At 56.4% G+C, this 15731-nt stretch overlaps 1 protein-coding gene and 1 pseudogene across 7 annotated transcripts in view; both read right to left on the bottom strand.

Moving 5' to 3' along the window:
• Positions 1–9654, bottom strand: part of LOC101094113 (TRIO and F-actin binding protein) — a 53201-nt gene extending 43547 nt beyond the window's left edge. For 2 of the 7 annotated variants that reach the window (XM_045062340.1, XM_045062339.1), the window contains exons 1-5: positions 8911–9208; positions 7606–7840; positions 3401–3540; positions 2008–2197; positions 822–990 (exon numbers count right to left, since the gene is read on the bottom strand). In XM_045062340.1, the coding sequence (XP_044918275.1) occupies positions 822–990; positions 2008–2197; positions 3401–3540; positions 7606–7719 (613 nt within the window). In that variant the 5' untranslated portion in view covers positions 7720–7840; positions 8911–9208. Of the gene's footprint in view, positions 1–821; positions 991–2007; positions 2198–3400; positions 3541–7605; positions 7841–8910; positions 9399–9534 lie in introns of those variants that run through there. The other 5 variants (XM_045062337.1, XM_045062342.1, XM_045062336.1 and 2 more) reach the window with 5 other exon arrangements.
• A 2757-nt stretch (positions 9655–12411) lies between these two features.
• On the bottom strand, positions 12412–12517 carry LOC123378964 (annotated as a pseudogene).
• Between the last annotated feature and the right edge of the window lie 3214 nt (positions 12518–15731).

Below are 15731 nucleotides of genomic sequence, written 5' to 3'. Positions count from 1 at the left end.
CCATGAGGTGTGCACAGGGGTCTGACCCCATCCCTGATCACCAGGGCACGGGCACATGACCCATGCCGGGCCCCAGGGAGAACCCTTCCTGGGACTTGAGCAACATCTATGGGAAGACTGCACCCTCTGTCTTGGGAGCTGATATGCAGATAGGATACAGCCTGGTACTGATATTGCTCATTGTGCCCTGACTGGGGGAAGGTCTGGGGGAGAATGAAGGCAGCGCGGAAGGAAACATAGCAGAGACCAGATTTCTGATAGTATTTGAACAGCTGGATCCAGCCATGCCTGAAGTCACAAACCCCTAAACTTTTTACTTATGTGAGTCATTCCGTTTATGTGCAGCCAGTTTCTGTCAATTGCAACCTGGTCCTAACCAACGAGTCGTGAGATGATGTATTTAAAGCAGGTAGCATGGGGGCGCTTGGGTGGTTCAGTTGCTTAAGCGTCCGACTTCGGCTCAGGTCTGATCTCGCGGTCCGTGAGTTCGAGCCCCGCGTCAGGCTCTGTGCTGACAGCTGGGAGCCTGGAGCCTGCTTCGGATTCTGTGTCGCCCTCTCTCTCTACCCCTCCCCTGCTCGCACTCTGTCTCTGTCTCTCTCTCAAAAATAAATAAACGTTTAAAAATAATAATAAAAAGAAATACAGCTGACGTATGGCACACCATGGCCGCTCCTCAATTATATGGCAACTGTTACGATTACTCGGGTCACCAAAGGAAGCTGTGCCAGGGGACCCAGATGGCCAGGGAGATCTGGCCAGGCCTCAGGCCATCACCACACCTGTGGTCACGGGGACCAACCTGGCCTGGAAGGACTCACCTTCCTTTCTCTGGCCTGCGGTATCTCCTCCCGCAGGGGCCCGGGTGACGGGACATGGAACCCTTCGGGCACTGTCAGCTCTGGGCCCCTCCTGGGGCTTCCTTGGGATCATCACGGTGAGCTCGTCCCAGCTGGGAGCCTCTTCCTGCCTTCCAACAGTGTCCCAGTCCTGCCGGGGAAGGGAGGAAAAGCGTATTTGGAGCCTTTGGGCCTGTGCCCCCAGCACGAGACGGGCAGAAGGAAAAGAAAGGCACCGACATTGAAAGAGCACCTGCTGAATGCCCTGCACTGTGCTGGGCTCCTTAAGGCACGAACTTAGCTAACCTTCAATCAACCCACGAGGTAGGCATGTATGTTGGTGCTCAGAACTCCGCCCAAAGTCACACAGCTGGGAAACAGTTGAGGTGGGAGGAGGACTTGAACCCAGGCCAGTTGGACTCCCTGCAGTGGCACAGCAGCCCCCCGTCCCCAGAGGCACTCCCAGGGTCCAGAGAGAAGTGAGGTCAAAGCCTCGCCCCTCCACTTCCCAGATAGGTAGCCTTAGGTAAGTTGCTTCCCTTCTCCAAGCCTCAGTTTTCTTACCCCAAAATGGGGCCATAAAAGTCTCTACCTCTGAGCGGGTGGTGAGTCTTCTTGAACCCACACCTGCCATCCCATCACTTCCCCTTGGAGGTCTCACAGATAGCCTGCCTTTTCTGCCCTGTGACAGCCCTTTGAGGGGTGAGTACCCCCGGAAGCTCCCAGGCAGATGTCCCCCAGCCCTTCCCTGGGCCCCCCAGCCTGCTCCCTCTCCTCTGTCCCTCGGAGATCTATCCCAGGGCTGGTCATGGAGTTCAGTGGTGTGTGACCAGGACAGGGCTCAGGACCAGTTCTGTCCGAGGTCTAGGCAGCACGCCCGACATCCCGGCCCTCTGTGACCTTGAGAGTTTTTGGAAGGCTGACCCGGTTGGTGATTCACCTGAAACTCCTTCCGTCTTTTCGCAGCCAAGCCCCAGCCCCCTGGGCCCGCCCTGCAGAGACCCCCCGCACCCCTCCCAGGCGGTTGGTCCAGCTGGCTAAGTCTCCAGAGGACCTTGGCCCGGCTCCCTGGTGTGAGAGGCTCAGCCCTTGTCTGGAGTTGTGGGCGGGACCCCAGGGCTGGCACAGAGGGGGCGATCGTGTCCCCAGCTTTTCATCCCCAGCTCACCACGGAGGACGAGTCGCTGGGATCATCAGGGGTGTTGCACTCAGGGCTGGAGCTGGTGCCGGAGTCGGGGCCTTCGTCGAAGCTGCCGCTCAGGGAGGAGGCCAGACCCTCCAGGTAGGGCACTGCCTCTTGGCCCTGGCTCCTGGGGGCGGCTGTGGGGCCCTCTGCAGAGGACCCTGCTGACGGGCCCCTGGGAGAAGAGACAGACCTATGACTTCTTCCCCCAAAAGTCATGGGAATTAGGGAGTGATACCCCCACCCAGGGACACACACACCTCGCATTAGAGCAAAGGAGGGAGCTAACACCAAGGGCTCTCTGTGCTGGGCTCTTCACATGGACCGGCTCTTTCAGCGACAACAGTCTCCCTTTGAAACGTGTGTAATGATGCCCATTTTACAGATGAAGACACTGAGGCTCAGAGAGGTCAAGGGACTGGCCAAGGTCACAGAGCTAGGAAGGGCTACAGCTGCATTGTGAAGTAAAGCCCTGGTTTAGGAAGCCAGTCAGGACAGCCACAGGCCCGGGAAGGCTTACAGATGGCAGTCTCCCCAAAGAGTGACCCACAGACTGACCTATAAGATGGAAAGGGATAATGGCCGTGAAAAAGAGGTCTGTGGTCAAATGAGTCTCGGACATACCACACACTTCTCCTACCTCCCCTACCCCAAAGCCCAAGGCCCGCTAGCAAACTAAAGGTGCTGACAAGTCTTGCAAGAGAGATATTCAAAGCTGTTTATCCCAGCCTTTCTGAAACATATTTGATGGCAGAGCTGGTTTTTGTTTTGTTTTTAGAATAATACCTCCCTGTGAGGAATGCATGTTCCCCAAGCAAAGCCAATCTGATTCAATTCCTATTTCCTAAACAGGGAAACTGAGGCATGGAGGAGGGGAAACATTTGCCCATGCTCCCTTTGCCCATCAGGGATGGAACTGAAGCTGGAACCCAGGTTTCCAGACCCTCAACCACGACCTCCCAAGGCACCTTGGCCTAAAGAGGGACTTCAGCTCAGGCCTGGGCGTGGAGGGAATCCCAGAGCCTGGAGCAGGTAGGTGGGTGGTAACAGGTGCCGCGCCCCGCCCCCGCCCCCCTCCAGCGCTGACACTGTTTAATCTTTTAAAGCTGTGCAAAGGGAACCAGGAAATGTGAGCGGTGGGGGGCCATGCCCCCTGCGGGGTGGGTGCCTGGCAGCTCCATTCCCCAGAGCAAACTGAGCTAGGGCCCCAGGAACATGCCCACTGCCTGCCTATGCCCAGGCCGTGTGACCTGACCATATGACCCACACCGGCAGCCCGCACAGACAGATCCTGCCATCGTGAAGGGGTGCAGGGTGGGGGGCGGGTGAGGGCATCCTCCCCTCGGGAGCCCCTCCCCAAGCCTGGGGCTCTACCCACCTCTCTGGCCCTGGCCCAAGGCCCAGGCCCACCACGGACTGGCAGCCGGAGGTCGAGGAACCGAGAGGACCCTCAGAGACAGGCAGGCGGCGAGGCAGGTCGCAGTAAGGCACCTCAGCACCTGGAGGGCTCCCCCGCTCCTGGGGCAGAGTTGGAGAGAGGAGGCAGCTCCTGGCCCACGTGGGGGTTCCCCTCCCCCCCACGCAGCCCCTCCCCCCACCAGGCCGGATGGAAGTGTCCGGGCATCTCCTCCTGGGATCTCAGGCTTCTCAAGGAGAACTGTCCGTCAGGCTGGAAGCGCCTCTTGGGACCCAAGCCTGGGGGGGGGGGGCTGGCGGAGATAGAGGGTGTGTGCACGCACATGTGTGTGGACAGGTAGGTGTTTGCACAAAAGCCCGGGCGGGTGCGAGCGGGCCCACGTGCGTGCGTATGCAAGTCCGGGGAGTGGGTACGCTGACACACGCGTTTGCATTAAGTTCATTACTACATGCGTGTTGCTGCACGCGGACGTGTGTGTGCCGGAGGGTGGGAGGTAAACAAAGGGACGCAAAAGCAGGGTGGGGTCTTCCATAGCTGGAAAACAAGGGTGAGGAGGGGAGGGTGAGGACAAGGACCAGCCCGGCCTGGAGACTGAAGGCAATGGGTGAAAAAGGAAGTCTGAGGTCTGAGCAAGACCTTGGAGGAAGGAGAGACTTTCGGGGCTAAAGGAGGGGCAGGGGGCTCCGGGGGTGGGGCGGGCGGGAGGGTCCAGGCCCCAGGGGGGCGGGTGGGGCCCTGAGCCCAAGGCCCTTCTGTCCCTCCCTCGCCCTCAGCAGGGCCACACCTGCGAAGGCTGGTGCCGGGCTCACCCGGGGGGAACGGCCGCTCACCTCCGGGAAGGCCCCCCCATTCCTCCCCACCTCCCCGGGGTGGCGGGCCCTCCCCGGAGGTGGGAGACAGCGGCCACAGCACCCTGCACCCCGCCTCCTCTCAGGTTACCTGGGCGGCGGGCTCCGCGGTGGCGGCTGGCGGCTGTCAGCACCCTCGTCCCCGGGGGGCTCCGGCTCAGGCCCCCACGCTGCCGCCCTCCCAGGCCTTGACTCTGGGCCGTGGTGGTGGCGGCGGCCGAGGCAGCGAAACCTTAGAGGGGCCGGCTGCGAGCAGGGGCCCCTCATTACTCTTTCATAAGCCGGGGCCCAGCCAAGAACAATGCGGGACACGAAACCCGCAGGAACCTGATCCCCGCCCGCTCACCTGAGAGCCGGGCGGGGCGGGGGCCCCGGGCACGGGCTCCCCGGGGACCCCGGAGCTCAGCGCCCGGGGCCGAGGCCACAGCCTGGCCACGGTTCAGGGTGGGCAGAGACTGCCCCGGATTGCAAGAAAGCCACCCGCGGGCCCTGGGCAGCGCCCGGGAGTGGGGCCGGCGTATCTGTCGTGCCGTCCAAGCCAGAGGAGGCCCGTCTGGGTTCAGTTTCGCCCCCTGCCCCGGAGCCAGATTCTGATCAGAACTCGACAGCGGGAGGTGTCAGATCCACAGCCCAGCCTGGCGCCTTGGCCGCCCTGGGGACCTTGCCACATGAATGAGGAGGGAGCAGAAGCGCGGGGTACCAAAAAGGGGTCCAGCCCAGCTGGGCCCAAGCAGGACACCCCCCCCCCCGCCTGTCATGGCACCTCCTCCCTGCTTTCACCCCCGGCCCCCGACGCTACCCACTGTCCCCGTGAGCGGTCCCAGTAGCCAGTCCCTGGCTTTGATTTCCTGTCTGGCGGGTCAGCACGGGCTCTGGCCTCAGACAGACATCAGGCCCAATCCTGGCACCTCCATTTCCCAGCTGGGTGACCTCAGCTGGGTGGCTTCCCTCTCTGAGCCTGGGTTTCTCATCTCCAAAACCGGGGTGATAAAAGCACCCACCTCCTAGGGGGGTCACGAGAATTAAACGGGTTAATACCTGTAAAGGGCTTAGAACAGGAGCCGGTGTGTACATCGTATGTATAATAAAAGATGTAAAACCATTAAAGAGAATTTCATTAGTGTTAAATCAATAGGATGTTAAACACATTTAAGAATAAATACGCTGAGAAGCGCCTGGCTGGCTCAGTCAGAGAAGCATGTGACTCTTGTTCTCGGGGTTGTGAGTTCGAGCCCCACATGGGGTGTAGAGGTTATTTAAATAAGTAAAACTTAAAAAAAGAAAAAAAGAATAGGGGCGCCTGGGTGGCTCAATCGGTTAAGCGTCCGACTTCAGCTCAGGTCATGATCTCGCGTTCATGAGTTTGAGCCCCGCATCAGGTTATCTGCTGACAGCTCAAGAGCCTGGAGTCTGCTCTGGATTCTGTGTCTCCCTCTCTCTCTCTGCCCCTCCCCTGCTCACACTCTGTCTCTCTCGCGCCCTCTCAAAAATAAATAAACATAAAAAAAAAAAAGAATAAATACATTGGAAGAGATGTGTGCCTGACAGACAGCAGGACCCTCCCACCTCCCTCCGTGCAGACCCTGGCCTTGACCTGGTGGCCCATGTGATTTCCAGGGATAATCCCTCCCCCATCTCTCAGCCTATAGAAAGCTCAGCTGAGAGCAGAGCACAGAGGCATCCCGGACCCAGGTTCCTAGGGGAGCTACAGTACGCTTCAGGGAGAGGGTTGCCCTGGGACCTGGGGCCACTTCTGCATACTCTCGGGTAGCATAACGCCTGGCACCTTTTAAGCACCCGTTCAGTATGAACAGTGTGAACACGTGAGCTGGCCCCAGGTCTCAGCCCAGAAGTGGCTGGATTGACTCTAGAATGCGGACCTGTCTGTATCTAAGCTTCTCCTCCTGTTCCCACACGTGCCATCTCCCCAGCCGCTGGGGAAGGGCATGTGCCTCAGAGACAGACCCACGGGGCTTTCAGGCATGTTCCCTGAACTTGGGGCTGAGGGTAGAGCGCTGTTGTTGGTGGTGTCAAGACAGGTAGAAAAGAATCCTCCAGACTGACTTCTCGGGCCGGGAAGGCGGGAGAGAGGAAACTGATGTGTATTGAATTAACCACATGTGGGGGCGCCTGGGTGGCGCAGTCGGTTAAGCGTCCGACTTCAGCCAGGTCACGATCTCGTGGTCCGTGGGTTCGAGCCCCGCGTCGGGCTCTGGGCTGATGGCTCAGAGCCTGGAGCCTGTTTCTGATTCTGTGTCTCCCTCTCTCTCTGCCCCTCCCCCGTTCATGCTCTGTCTCTCTCTGTCCCCAAAATAAATAAATGTTGAATTAACCACATGTGACTTGGGCTACACAGTGCCAGACGCCCTGAGCGAGAACGCCCCGTTGCCCCGCTTTACCCATTAGGAGAGTGGAGCCAGAGAGGGTAAGTGGCCCCAGGCCACACAGCAGGTAAAGGGCAAACCCAGGTTTGGAACTCTGGCTTGCCTGCTTTCAAAGCTGAACAGCAACTCCCTTATAATGGCCACCTCGTGGAGCCTGACGCCCTGCATAAACCGGCTGCCGGCCTTCAGAGGAGCCTCGGGATCCTCTGGGAATGATGGAGCCATGGGGGCGGGGGGAGGGGGGCGGAGGCAGGCGGGGTCAAGGCTGGAGGGGGTCCGTGGAGATTCACAGGTCCCCTGCTTCTCCTAGGGCTCTGGGATTACGTGTGGCGGGGGCTTGGCCTAAGACCACACGGCTTGCCAAGTGAGAAAACACATTCCCTTTCACTCCTTCAATGCCTTCAAGGAGAAAGTCTCCTGTGGGTGCTGGGGTGCCTTTAATGTCTCCCTAACACCCGCCAATCTCCCTTTGTAACAGAGAGACAGCGAGCTTCAGGCTCAGAACCGGCCTTCAGCCGACAAGACTCTCTAGCTAGAATTTAAAGACGTTTCAGATTTTTTTTTTTTCGTTCTTCCTTTTTAACCTTCTATATAAAGGATATGATCCTGGTTTTCGATTTATAGGGATGATAGAAAGTTGCGTTTCAATATAAAGTTTAAAAGGGTGTTTATTTAAAGAACAATAAAGTAAGTACTAGATTGCGTGAGGCTATGGCAAAAAAAAAAAAAAAATCATAAAAGCAGAAGAGTGACTCACATTTGGGAAACGTACTGTGGTCCCAGCACCTCGTGGAACAGACGGCAGAACCGGGGTTCTGCCCAGGAGGAAGGCCAGTGTCTGGGTTCGGCCGCAAGTGAGTGGCCCAGCCAGGGGCAATCCGTCATGAACATCCCCATCCCAGAACACCACACCCGCTCAGGAAAGCTGGCCTACCTGGCTCCTCGCTCTGTGGGCCTCCTCGGGGTGAAAGCAGTTTTGACAGCAACCCTGGGCAAGCGCGTTGGCCTCAAAGTGTTCACAGGGGACAGTCCCAGCACCCCCCTCCATATTGGCTGAGTCAGGCCACGGCAGCTCCTGCGATCCGATGGTGGCCACCGGGAAGAAAGGGGGGCAGGCAAGGGCCAGGTAATTGGCTGGTGGACCACCCGGAACCCGGCCTCAGCTGCCCCTAGACAGACAAGGACCGAGGAAATAAGGTCATCCATCCATTCATTTATTCACTCAATAAACACTCCCGGGGCGCCTACGTGGCTCAGTCGGTTAAGCGTCAGACTTCAGCTCAGGTCATGATCTCACGGTTCGTGGGTTGGAGCCCCGCGTCGGGCTCTGTGCTGACAGCTCAGAGCCTGGAGCCTGCTTCGGATTCTGTGTCTCCCTCTCTCTGCTCCTCCCCCACCCACGCTCTGTCTCCCCCTCTCAAAAATAAATAAACATTAAACAAAAAAATTTTTTAAACACTCCTGAAGCACCCACTAAGCACCAGGCACTCTGCCAAGCATTTAGACATGTGATTTCTAGTCGTTACCACAGTGTTGCTCAAAGTCTGTTCTAAGGACCCTGCATTAGACTCAGCCGAACTGCTCATAAAATGCATATTCCCGGGGCACCTGGCTGGCTCAATCAGTGGAGCATGTGACTCCTGATCTCCGGGTTGTGAGTTCGAGCCCCATGTTGGGCACAGAGCTTACTTAAAAAAAAAAAAAAAAAAAAAAAAAAAAAAAAAAAAATATATATATATATATATATATATATATATATATATATATATATATATATATAAATTCTCACTGCCTCCCCAGATCCACCCAGTCAGAATCTCTTGGAGGTGTGAGGCCTGGGGTTGTGCATTGTTAAAAAGTCTCTCGGGTGATTCAGTGCACCCTAAAGTTCGAGTGCCTTTTCTCACGGTTATCTTACATTGTAGATAAAGCCAATGCCAATTTAAGATGAGGCATCGAAGACTCACCAAGGGTCCATACCTTGCTCTAGGTCCCAGGAGCTGAACTGGTGCTCTGACTTGAGCACAGAGCTCTCCCATCTGGGGGAGGCCACTGAGAGCTCCAATGCCACGCCCTGGGAGGGGGGAAGGGGGGATGCCCCGACAAGAGTGACTTGAAGATCCCTTCCTCACGTACACAGAGCCCCAGGAGGAGGGTGGGACAGAAGAGGAACCCATCTCCCCAAATCCCATGCACCTTGCGGTGCCCCCAGGTCACCAGCCCACACACCTGTCCTCACCTGGCAAGTTTCCTGCAAAGCCTACCAGGGGATAAAGCCTTGGTTGCCAATCTCAGCTGAGGGCTGCGGAATTTCTCATCCTCCCCTGGGGCAGCCAGGGCGAAGGTTCCTGGCTTCTCCACCATCAGACCTGGGGAGGTGGCAGGGCCCGTTGTGTATGTGTGTTTTGGAGGGGGGTACCCACTTGCCCCTCGATCCTTCTTGGGCCATCATCTCCCGGAGACGTCGCTTGCCCCAGTGGTGGAGGGGGCGCGAACCGGTTCCGCCCAGCTTGGGCGGTTCTTTCCTGGTCTGGCCATATAAAGGAGCATCGCCTGAGAAGGAATACGCCGCTCATCTTCCTGGGGGCGGATGGGGGCTCTGTTCCGTGTGCCCCTCACTGCTCCCGCTTCCTCCTCCTCCTTATTCCCAACCAACTGGCAGAATGCTCAAAAATGCACATTAGGTGTGGCTGTAACAATGGGAAGCCTTCAGCGGACACTCATGCCCCACCCGGAGAATGGACTCCTGGACCTCTCCAGCGGGTCAGCCAGTCCCTCTCCGTATGCCTCGCCCCTCTCCCTTACCCCACCGGCCTCCTCTCCCCGCTCCCCTCCCCCGCTTCCGCAGCGCAGTACTACTGACCTCGGCTCGGGTTTCCACGCACAGGAGGTGCCCGGGTGGGATGCCGGGGTCACAGCTCCTATTTTAACAATGAATCAGAACGTTGCCCGGGAGGTGGACGAAGACCACTCCCCTGCCGCTCGCGCATAGGCTCTCTCTAGGCGCCTCATTTACATAAGGGCTGTGAGATTGGACCACCCGAGGGCAAGGGGCGGGGCGGAGGCGGGCGGCGCCCAGAAGCCTCCGAGCGCGGGACCGGCCGCACGTTTAGCCCGAGCTGCTGGGTCTGGGTTCCCAGGGGGCCCATCAGAGGGCTGGCACTTGGCGGGGCTGTCTCCCTCTGACCTCCTTCCCGTCGATGCATCCCCTCTACAGTTCCCTAGGCTGGTCTTGACCCAGATGTCGGGCTAGAAGACTTAAATTCTCTGTGCCTCACTTTTCTTATCTGTAAAATGGGAAGGGTAGTAGTACCTGTGCGGATGAAATGAAATGCCCGGGCGTTTTCAGCCTCCATCTGCTCGCTTCCACTGACGTAGAACTCACTCACAAAATGCACAACTCTCTCTTTTTTTTTTAGTCTTCCCCCCCCCCCCCTTTTAAGCTAATATTTATTTTGCACTATGTGCCAGCTCCTGTTCCAGATCTTTACATTCATCGGGACACAGTAACCCAAAGGGCTAAGTACCAAGATCCTCATTTCACAGCAACTAAGGACAATTAACTTACCAGTGTCACACGGCTAGTCAGAGGCAGAGCCGAGACTAAAACCCTGGTGTGCCTGACGTCCTCTGACACCACAGAACATCTTCATTCACTAACTCACTCGGACATTCACATGTACCTGTGCTGGGCTCTGGGGAGAGGGTAACATGAATAAAACGCGCCTCCTTCTGAGATGGGAAGCCCATTGACCCGTGGAAGAGATAGCCCCTGAACTAGGGCATCCCGACCCAGGATGGAATGGGTGAAAACATAGTTTAGTAACAGGGATCACGAGTTTTCAGCTTGATCCCCATTACTACGAGCAGCACAGAGAGCAGGGAGACCGATGGTCAATATCCGACTCTAGCGACTCTTGGCTGTGTGCTCTTGAGAAAGTTACTTGACCACTCTGAGCCTGGGGTGGGTTAGACATCTGGTGTGAGTTTGAAGCTCAGGACAGGGCCCCGGGGTCCTTAGCCCCCCTCCGCCACCAAACAATAAAACCTGGAGCTAACTCATGGTTGGTCGCACTCCTGACAATTCAATTCACGAAATACTCAACGGAGCCCCTACCTTGCAGGTAGGCGGTGCTGAGGATACTTAGCAAAGAAAAGATTGACTCTTCTGCTTTCTTGGTGCTTTACACTGCAGTGGAGAGCAACAGACCCCAAACAAGATAGATAAACAATACATGGAGTATGTGGGCCGGTGAGAGGTGCTAAGGAGAAAAATGAAGCCGGGAAGGGGCTGGTGTGGGAGGGCATCACATTTGAAATAAGGTGGTCAGGAAAGCCTCGCTGACCTGTGACTCTGAGCAAAGGCCTGGAAAAGAGAGAGTGAGCCTGCAGGCCCTGGGGAAGAACAGACTGGCTGGGGGGACAGAGTGTGGAGGCTGGAGTAGAGAGTAGAGCGAGGGAGGGAGGAGGGGAAAAGTCCTGGGGCAGGACGGGTTTGTCCTGAGCACCCTCCCTAGCTCTGGAGCTGCCTGGCTGGGCCCCTGGAGGGCAGGAGACGATGGTAGGAGGGTGGGCAGAAGCCAGGGTCCTGAAGGAGAGATAACTGGACAGGAGGCAGGAGAAGGAGGCCAGGGAACCCGGGGCACTCTTGAAAGAAGCCCCACTCTTGGAGGGGACCGTGGCTCTAAGAGTGATTGAGGCCCAAAGCGGGGCTTTTAATCATCTAAGTAGTAACAGCCCCTCCTTTTTTTTCCCAAGGGGGCAAAGCTGACCTGTCTGCGTACATGATGGGGTTTCTCCCAGCACCTCCCTGTGATGAGAAGGGCAGCTGTCACCATCCCCATTTCATAGGAGTCAAACTCAAGGCTGAAGCGGCTTAAGCAAGTTGCCCAAAGCCACTCAGTTACTCGATGACAGAGCCTGGCCTAAAAAACACAGTCCCAGAGTCCTGTGGGATGGCTCAGATGGCTCAGGGCAGCGCTCGTCCCCACTGTCACCATTATATCTCAGCCTCACACCCCCCTTTCTGCTCCCTGAAGAGTCTGTGCCTGCTCGTCTCTGCCTTTGCTCATGCTGTTCCCTGTGGCTGGGATCCGCTCTCCCAGGGGTCTGGGGTAGCTGAACCACCGCTGACATTACTAGACCCACTCCACCCCCTCTGACCTTGACCTTGGCTTCCTCACACTCCTGTGGGAATGGTCATCCCAACCTCGGAGGATCATGTGCTCCGGGCAGGCGCGGTAGTGATGCAGGGGGCGTGGCCCGGGAGAGCAGAAGCAGGAAGGCTGCAGTCTCTAATGGGGTCATCAGGGCTGGCTCCAGCCCATGGCCACCTGGGAAGTGGCCATCGGGGCGGCCGGGCTTACTTTTCTCTTTTTTTTTTTTTTAATTAAAAATTTTTAACTTTTTTTTTAATGTTTATTTTTGAGAGAGAGAGAGAGAGAGAGAGGAAGGGGCAGAGAGAGAGGGAGACCCAGAATCCGAGCAGGCTCCGAGCTGTCGGCCCGGAGCCTGATGTGGGGTTTGAACTCATGGACCGCGAGATCATGACCTGAGCCGAAATCAGACGCTTAACCGACTGAGCCACCCAGGCTCCTGCCCACCACCCCCCACCTTTTTTTTTTTTTTTTTTTAATTGCAGCCAGGCTTACTTTTACTGGAGAAGCCAGAAACCTGAACTTCTGCATGAAATCTCAACATCTTAAAATATGGCTAAGTCAAATTGTTTTGGTTTGGGTTTGGTTTTTGCCTCAAAAAATTGGGTAAACACTCAGACTTGTTCCTCTTCACAGAGATCTTTAGTCAAGGGCAAAAGACTTCTAGGATCTGAAGAGAAAGCAGAGTATAAGTCAAATTGTTTGTTTCTTTAAGTCAAATTGTTTTTAAATACTCTGTGAGTCAGACCAAGCTAATATGCAGTGTTCCTGAACTGGTAAATCACAGATAGATTTTCCTTTAAGTGTATTTATTTTGAGAAAGAGAGGGCGGGGGGTGGGGGTAGGGGGGAACAAGTGGGGGAGGGGCACAGAGAGAGGGGAACAGAGAATCCAAAGGGGTTCTATGCTGACCGCACAGAGCCTGACGTGGGGCTCAAACGCAGGAACCACGAGACCATGACCTGAAGTCAGACGTTTAACCAACTGAGCCTCCCGGGCACCCCTCACAGATAGGTTTTTTATTCCCTTAGTGATACTTGAAATAGCACCCCCTCCAGGAAGCCCTCCCTGCTTCCCCGGCCTTAAGAAAAGGGCTCACTGTGCTGAGCTGAGATCTCATACAAGACTCACATGGCTCCTAGGGTGTCTTTCGTGTTGTGGACCATGTGAGTGCGCCCCTGGAAGGGAAGACTCGGCTTGTTCAGCCAATGGGTCAGTACTCGTGTCTGTATCGAGAGCATGGCTTGCTTCATGAGGGGGCCACCTCAGTGTGCCTCAACTGCAAAATGGGCTTAATGGCATTGCCTAGACCGTGGGGTTACTGTGAGAGCTCAGTGAGTGAAGCCAGGTAGAGTGGCTGGTATACAGTGAGTGTTCAATAAATGCTACTAATACCTCTCCTCCAGTCTTCTCCATTCGGTCCCCACAGCTATAGCTTGTGAGCCACGAGTCGACCGTGGGCAGGGACTGCCCTCTCCTGCTCACCAGTGGATCCCCAGTGGCTGGGACTTCTTAGCGCTCAGTAAATGCTTGGGGAGGGAGTGGATGGACACCTGCCTGAGAGGAGGGCCTCCCTGCCTCTCACGGAATGACAACAGGGTCCTGGAGCCCCCAGTACTCCCAGTGCACCATCCACGCTGCCACTGGGTGGAGGGGGGATGTCTCTAAAACAGTCACTGACCCCGACTTTCCCCTGCCAACCCCCCAACCCCACCTCAGGGGGTCCCAGTGTCCACAAGCTAAGGGTCCAGATCCTTAGCTCAGTATTTGAGGCCCTTCAGGGGCTCCCTGGGTGCCCCCCACCTGCCAGCTCATCCCCTCCCGCAGCCGCCTGGCCAATCCAAATCGTCCCTCAAGATTCAGGTCAAGGGTCACCTGTCTCTGCTCTGTGCCCCTCTGGGCCCTCTAATACTTTGCTGAACCTCTGACCTCCAGAGGGACTCCCATGTGTCTGCCCCCTCCCTGGGATGCAGGGACTATGTCTTCTTAGCCATGACGTGTAACCTCTGACATTATGTACCTGGAGACTCAGTTTTCTCACCCGTCAAATGGAGCTGATATCCGCTCACAGTGCTGTTCTGAGTTAATAATGTAACCGTCTGACACAAGAGAAGGGCTTGATAAATTGCTTTCCCAGCCTCTTTGTTTTTTGGTTGTTGTTTGGCAATCCTGCTGACTAGGGTGCAAGGGAGAGGACAAAGCTCATTGGACGGGGAAGGTTTGTTTCACCCAGGCCCCAGGAGAGATGGATGTGGTGATGGGAAGGAGGAAAACAGATTCAGAAACTTGCAGACAGGCAAACAGAAACTTGCAAACTGGGGCCAGAAAATTCGAGAACAGACTGTTTCGAGAGTTACTGGGAGCACCTGTGGGGAGGGGGAATTGGGTCCCATGTGATGCAGCCAGGATTGGTTGAGGACCCACAGTGAGAGGGGCCCTGGGCCAGAAGGAGAAACATAGCAATTACGGACACAACTTCTCACTAGGGGGCTCATGGTCAGCCTGCGAGGGGGTTGGGAGACAGACATAACCAGGTTACAATATGTTCAGCATTTGAAAGGAGGCAACACCAAGTGTCACTGGAGCCCACGTGGGAAAAGGATTAATTCCTGGGGCTGGAGGAGGGGCCAGGGAAGGCCTCCCCGAGGAGGTGGCTCAGAACAGAGCAAGAGAGGCTGTGAGCAGTCCGTGAACTTCTAAAGGGCGCCTACCACATCTGGAAGAGGCAGATGTCGGCTCAAAACCCGGAGGACGTTTGTCACGCGGGACCCGCTCCCAACTGAACAAGGCAGTGAGGTCTTCAGCTCAGAAGCTGGGAAGCCCCTGCCGGAGCCACTGACAGTCCAACCCGGGGGCTTCGAGCCGCTGAGGCTCCGGGGGGCTCTGGAGAGGATGAGAGCAGAGGTCTCCCCCGCCCGGAACCGTCTCCTCCGTGGTTGCCCCCCAGGCAGGTAGCTCCGCCAGGCCTGCCCACGCGTCCCCCTGGGGAGGGCTCAACCACCCCAAAACACAACCTACCGGGAGAGCCTGTCCTCTGCTGAGCGGATGGCCTTGCTCCTCCTAGAACAGGCCTGACATGTCGGGGAAGCTCGGTGCAGTCGCCCAGGAACAAGAGCGTCTGCTGTGGCTCTAGTTCCATACGGTTGGATCCCCTCCCGACAGCCCTTTCCTCGTATGTTCAGCTCCCGGGGGAGACCCCACTGCTTGTACCCCAATACCGACTCTCCCCGTAGTAGCACAAGCCTCAATTCTTATTTGGGAACATGGTTCTCCAGAACGGACCGCAGTCCGCTCTCTTCCTCCTGCCCCGTCTTTGCCTTCTGCTGGACTAATGGCACTTGACAAGGGTCAAAGGTTCTTACAAGGAGGAGGGGCATGCTCCTCAATCCGTCCTCCCACCTGCTGGCTGAAAGGCAGGTGTGATGGCTGAGGCTCAAGCAGCCATCTTGGACCACGAGGTGGAAGCCAGGTGTTAAAAATTGCACAAAACAGGGGCACCTGGGGGGCTCAGTCGGTTGAGCGTCCGACTTCGGCTCAGGGCATGATCTCGCGGTTCATGAGTTCGAGCCCCACGTCGGGCTCTGTGCTGGCAGGTTGGACCCTGGAGCCTGCTTCGGATTCTGTGTCTCCCTCTCTCTCTGCCCCTCCCCCACTTGTGCTCTGTCTCTCAAAAATAAACATTAAAAAAAAAAAATAGCACAAAAGGCTAAAAAGTCTGCCATCCCAGCCCCCCGGCTCCAGGCTAGTTACTTCCCTGGTAAGCTCCTCTCAAGTAAGCCAGTTATTTTTAAATTTTGGTTCATATTATATGCAGCTAAACCCAACCCTTCTTTATAAAGCTCCCGGAAGCCCCAAGCCCGGGAGGCCACACAACGGGATGGCGGCAAGAGGAAAGAATCCAGGT

Source organism: Felis catus, chromosome B4, assembly GCF_018350175.1.
Source record: "Felis catus isolate Fca126 chromosome B4, F.catus_Fca126_mat1.0, whole genome shotgun sequence".
NCBI classification, from domain to species: Eukaryota; Metazoa; Chordata; class Mammalia; order Carnivora; family Felidae; genus Felis; species Felis catus.
The sequence above is the reverse complement of the archived record's forward strand: the minus strand, read 5'-3'. Positions and strand labels throughout refer to the sequence as shown.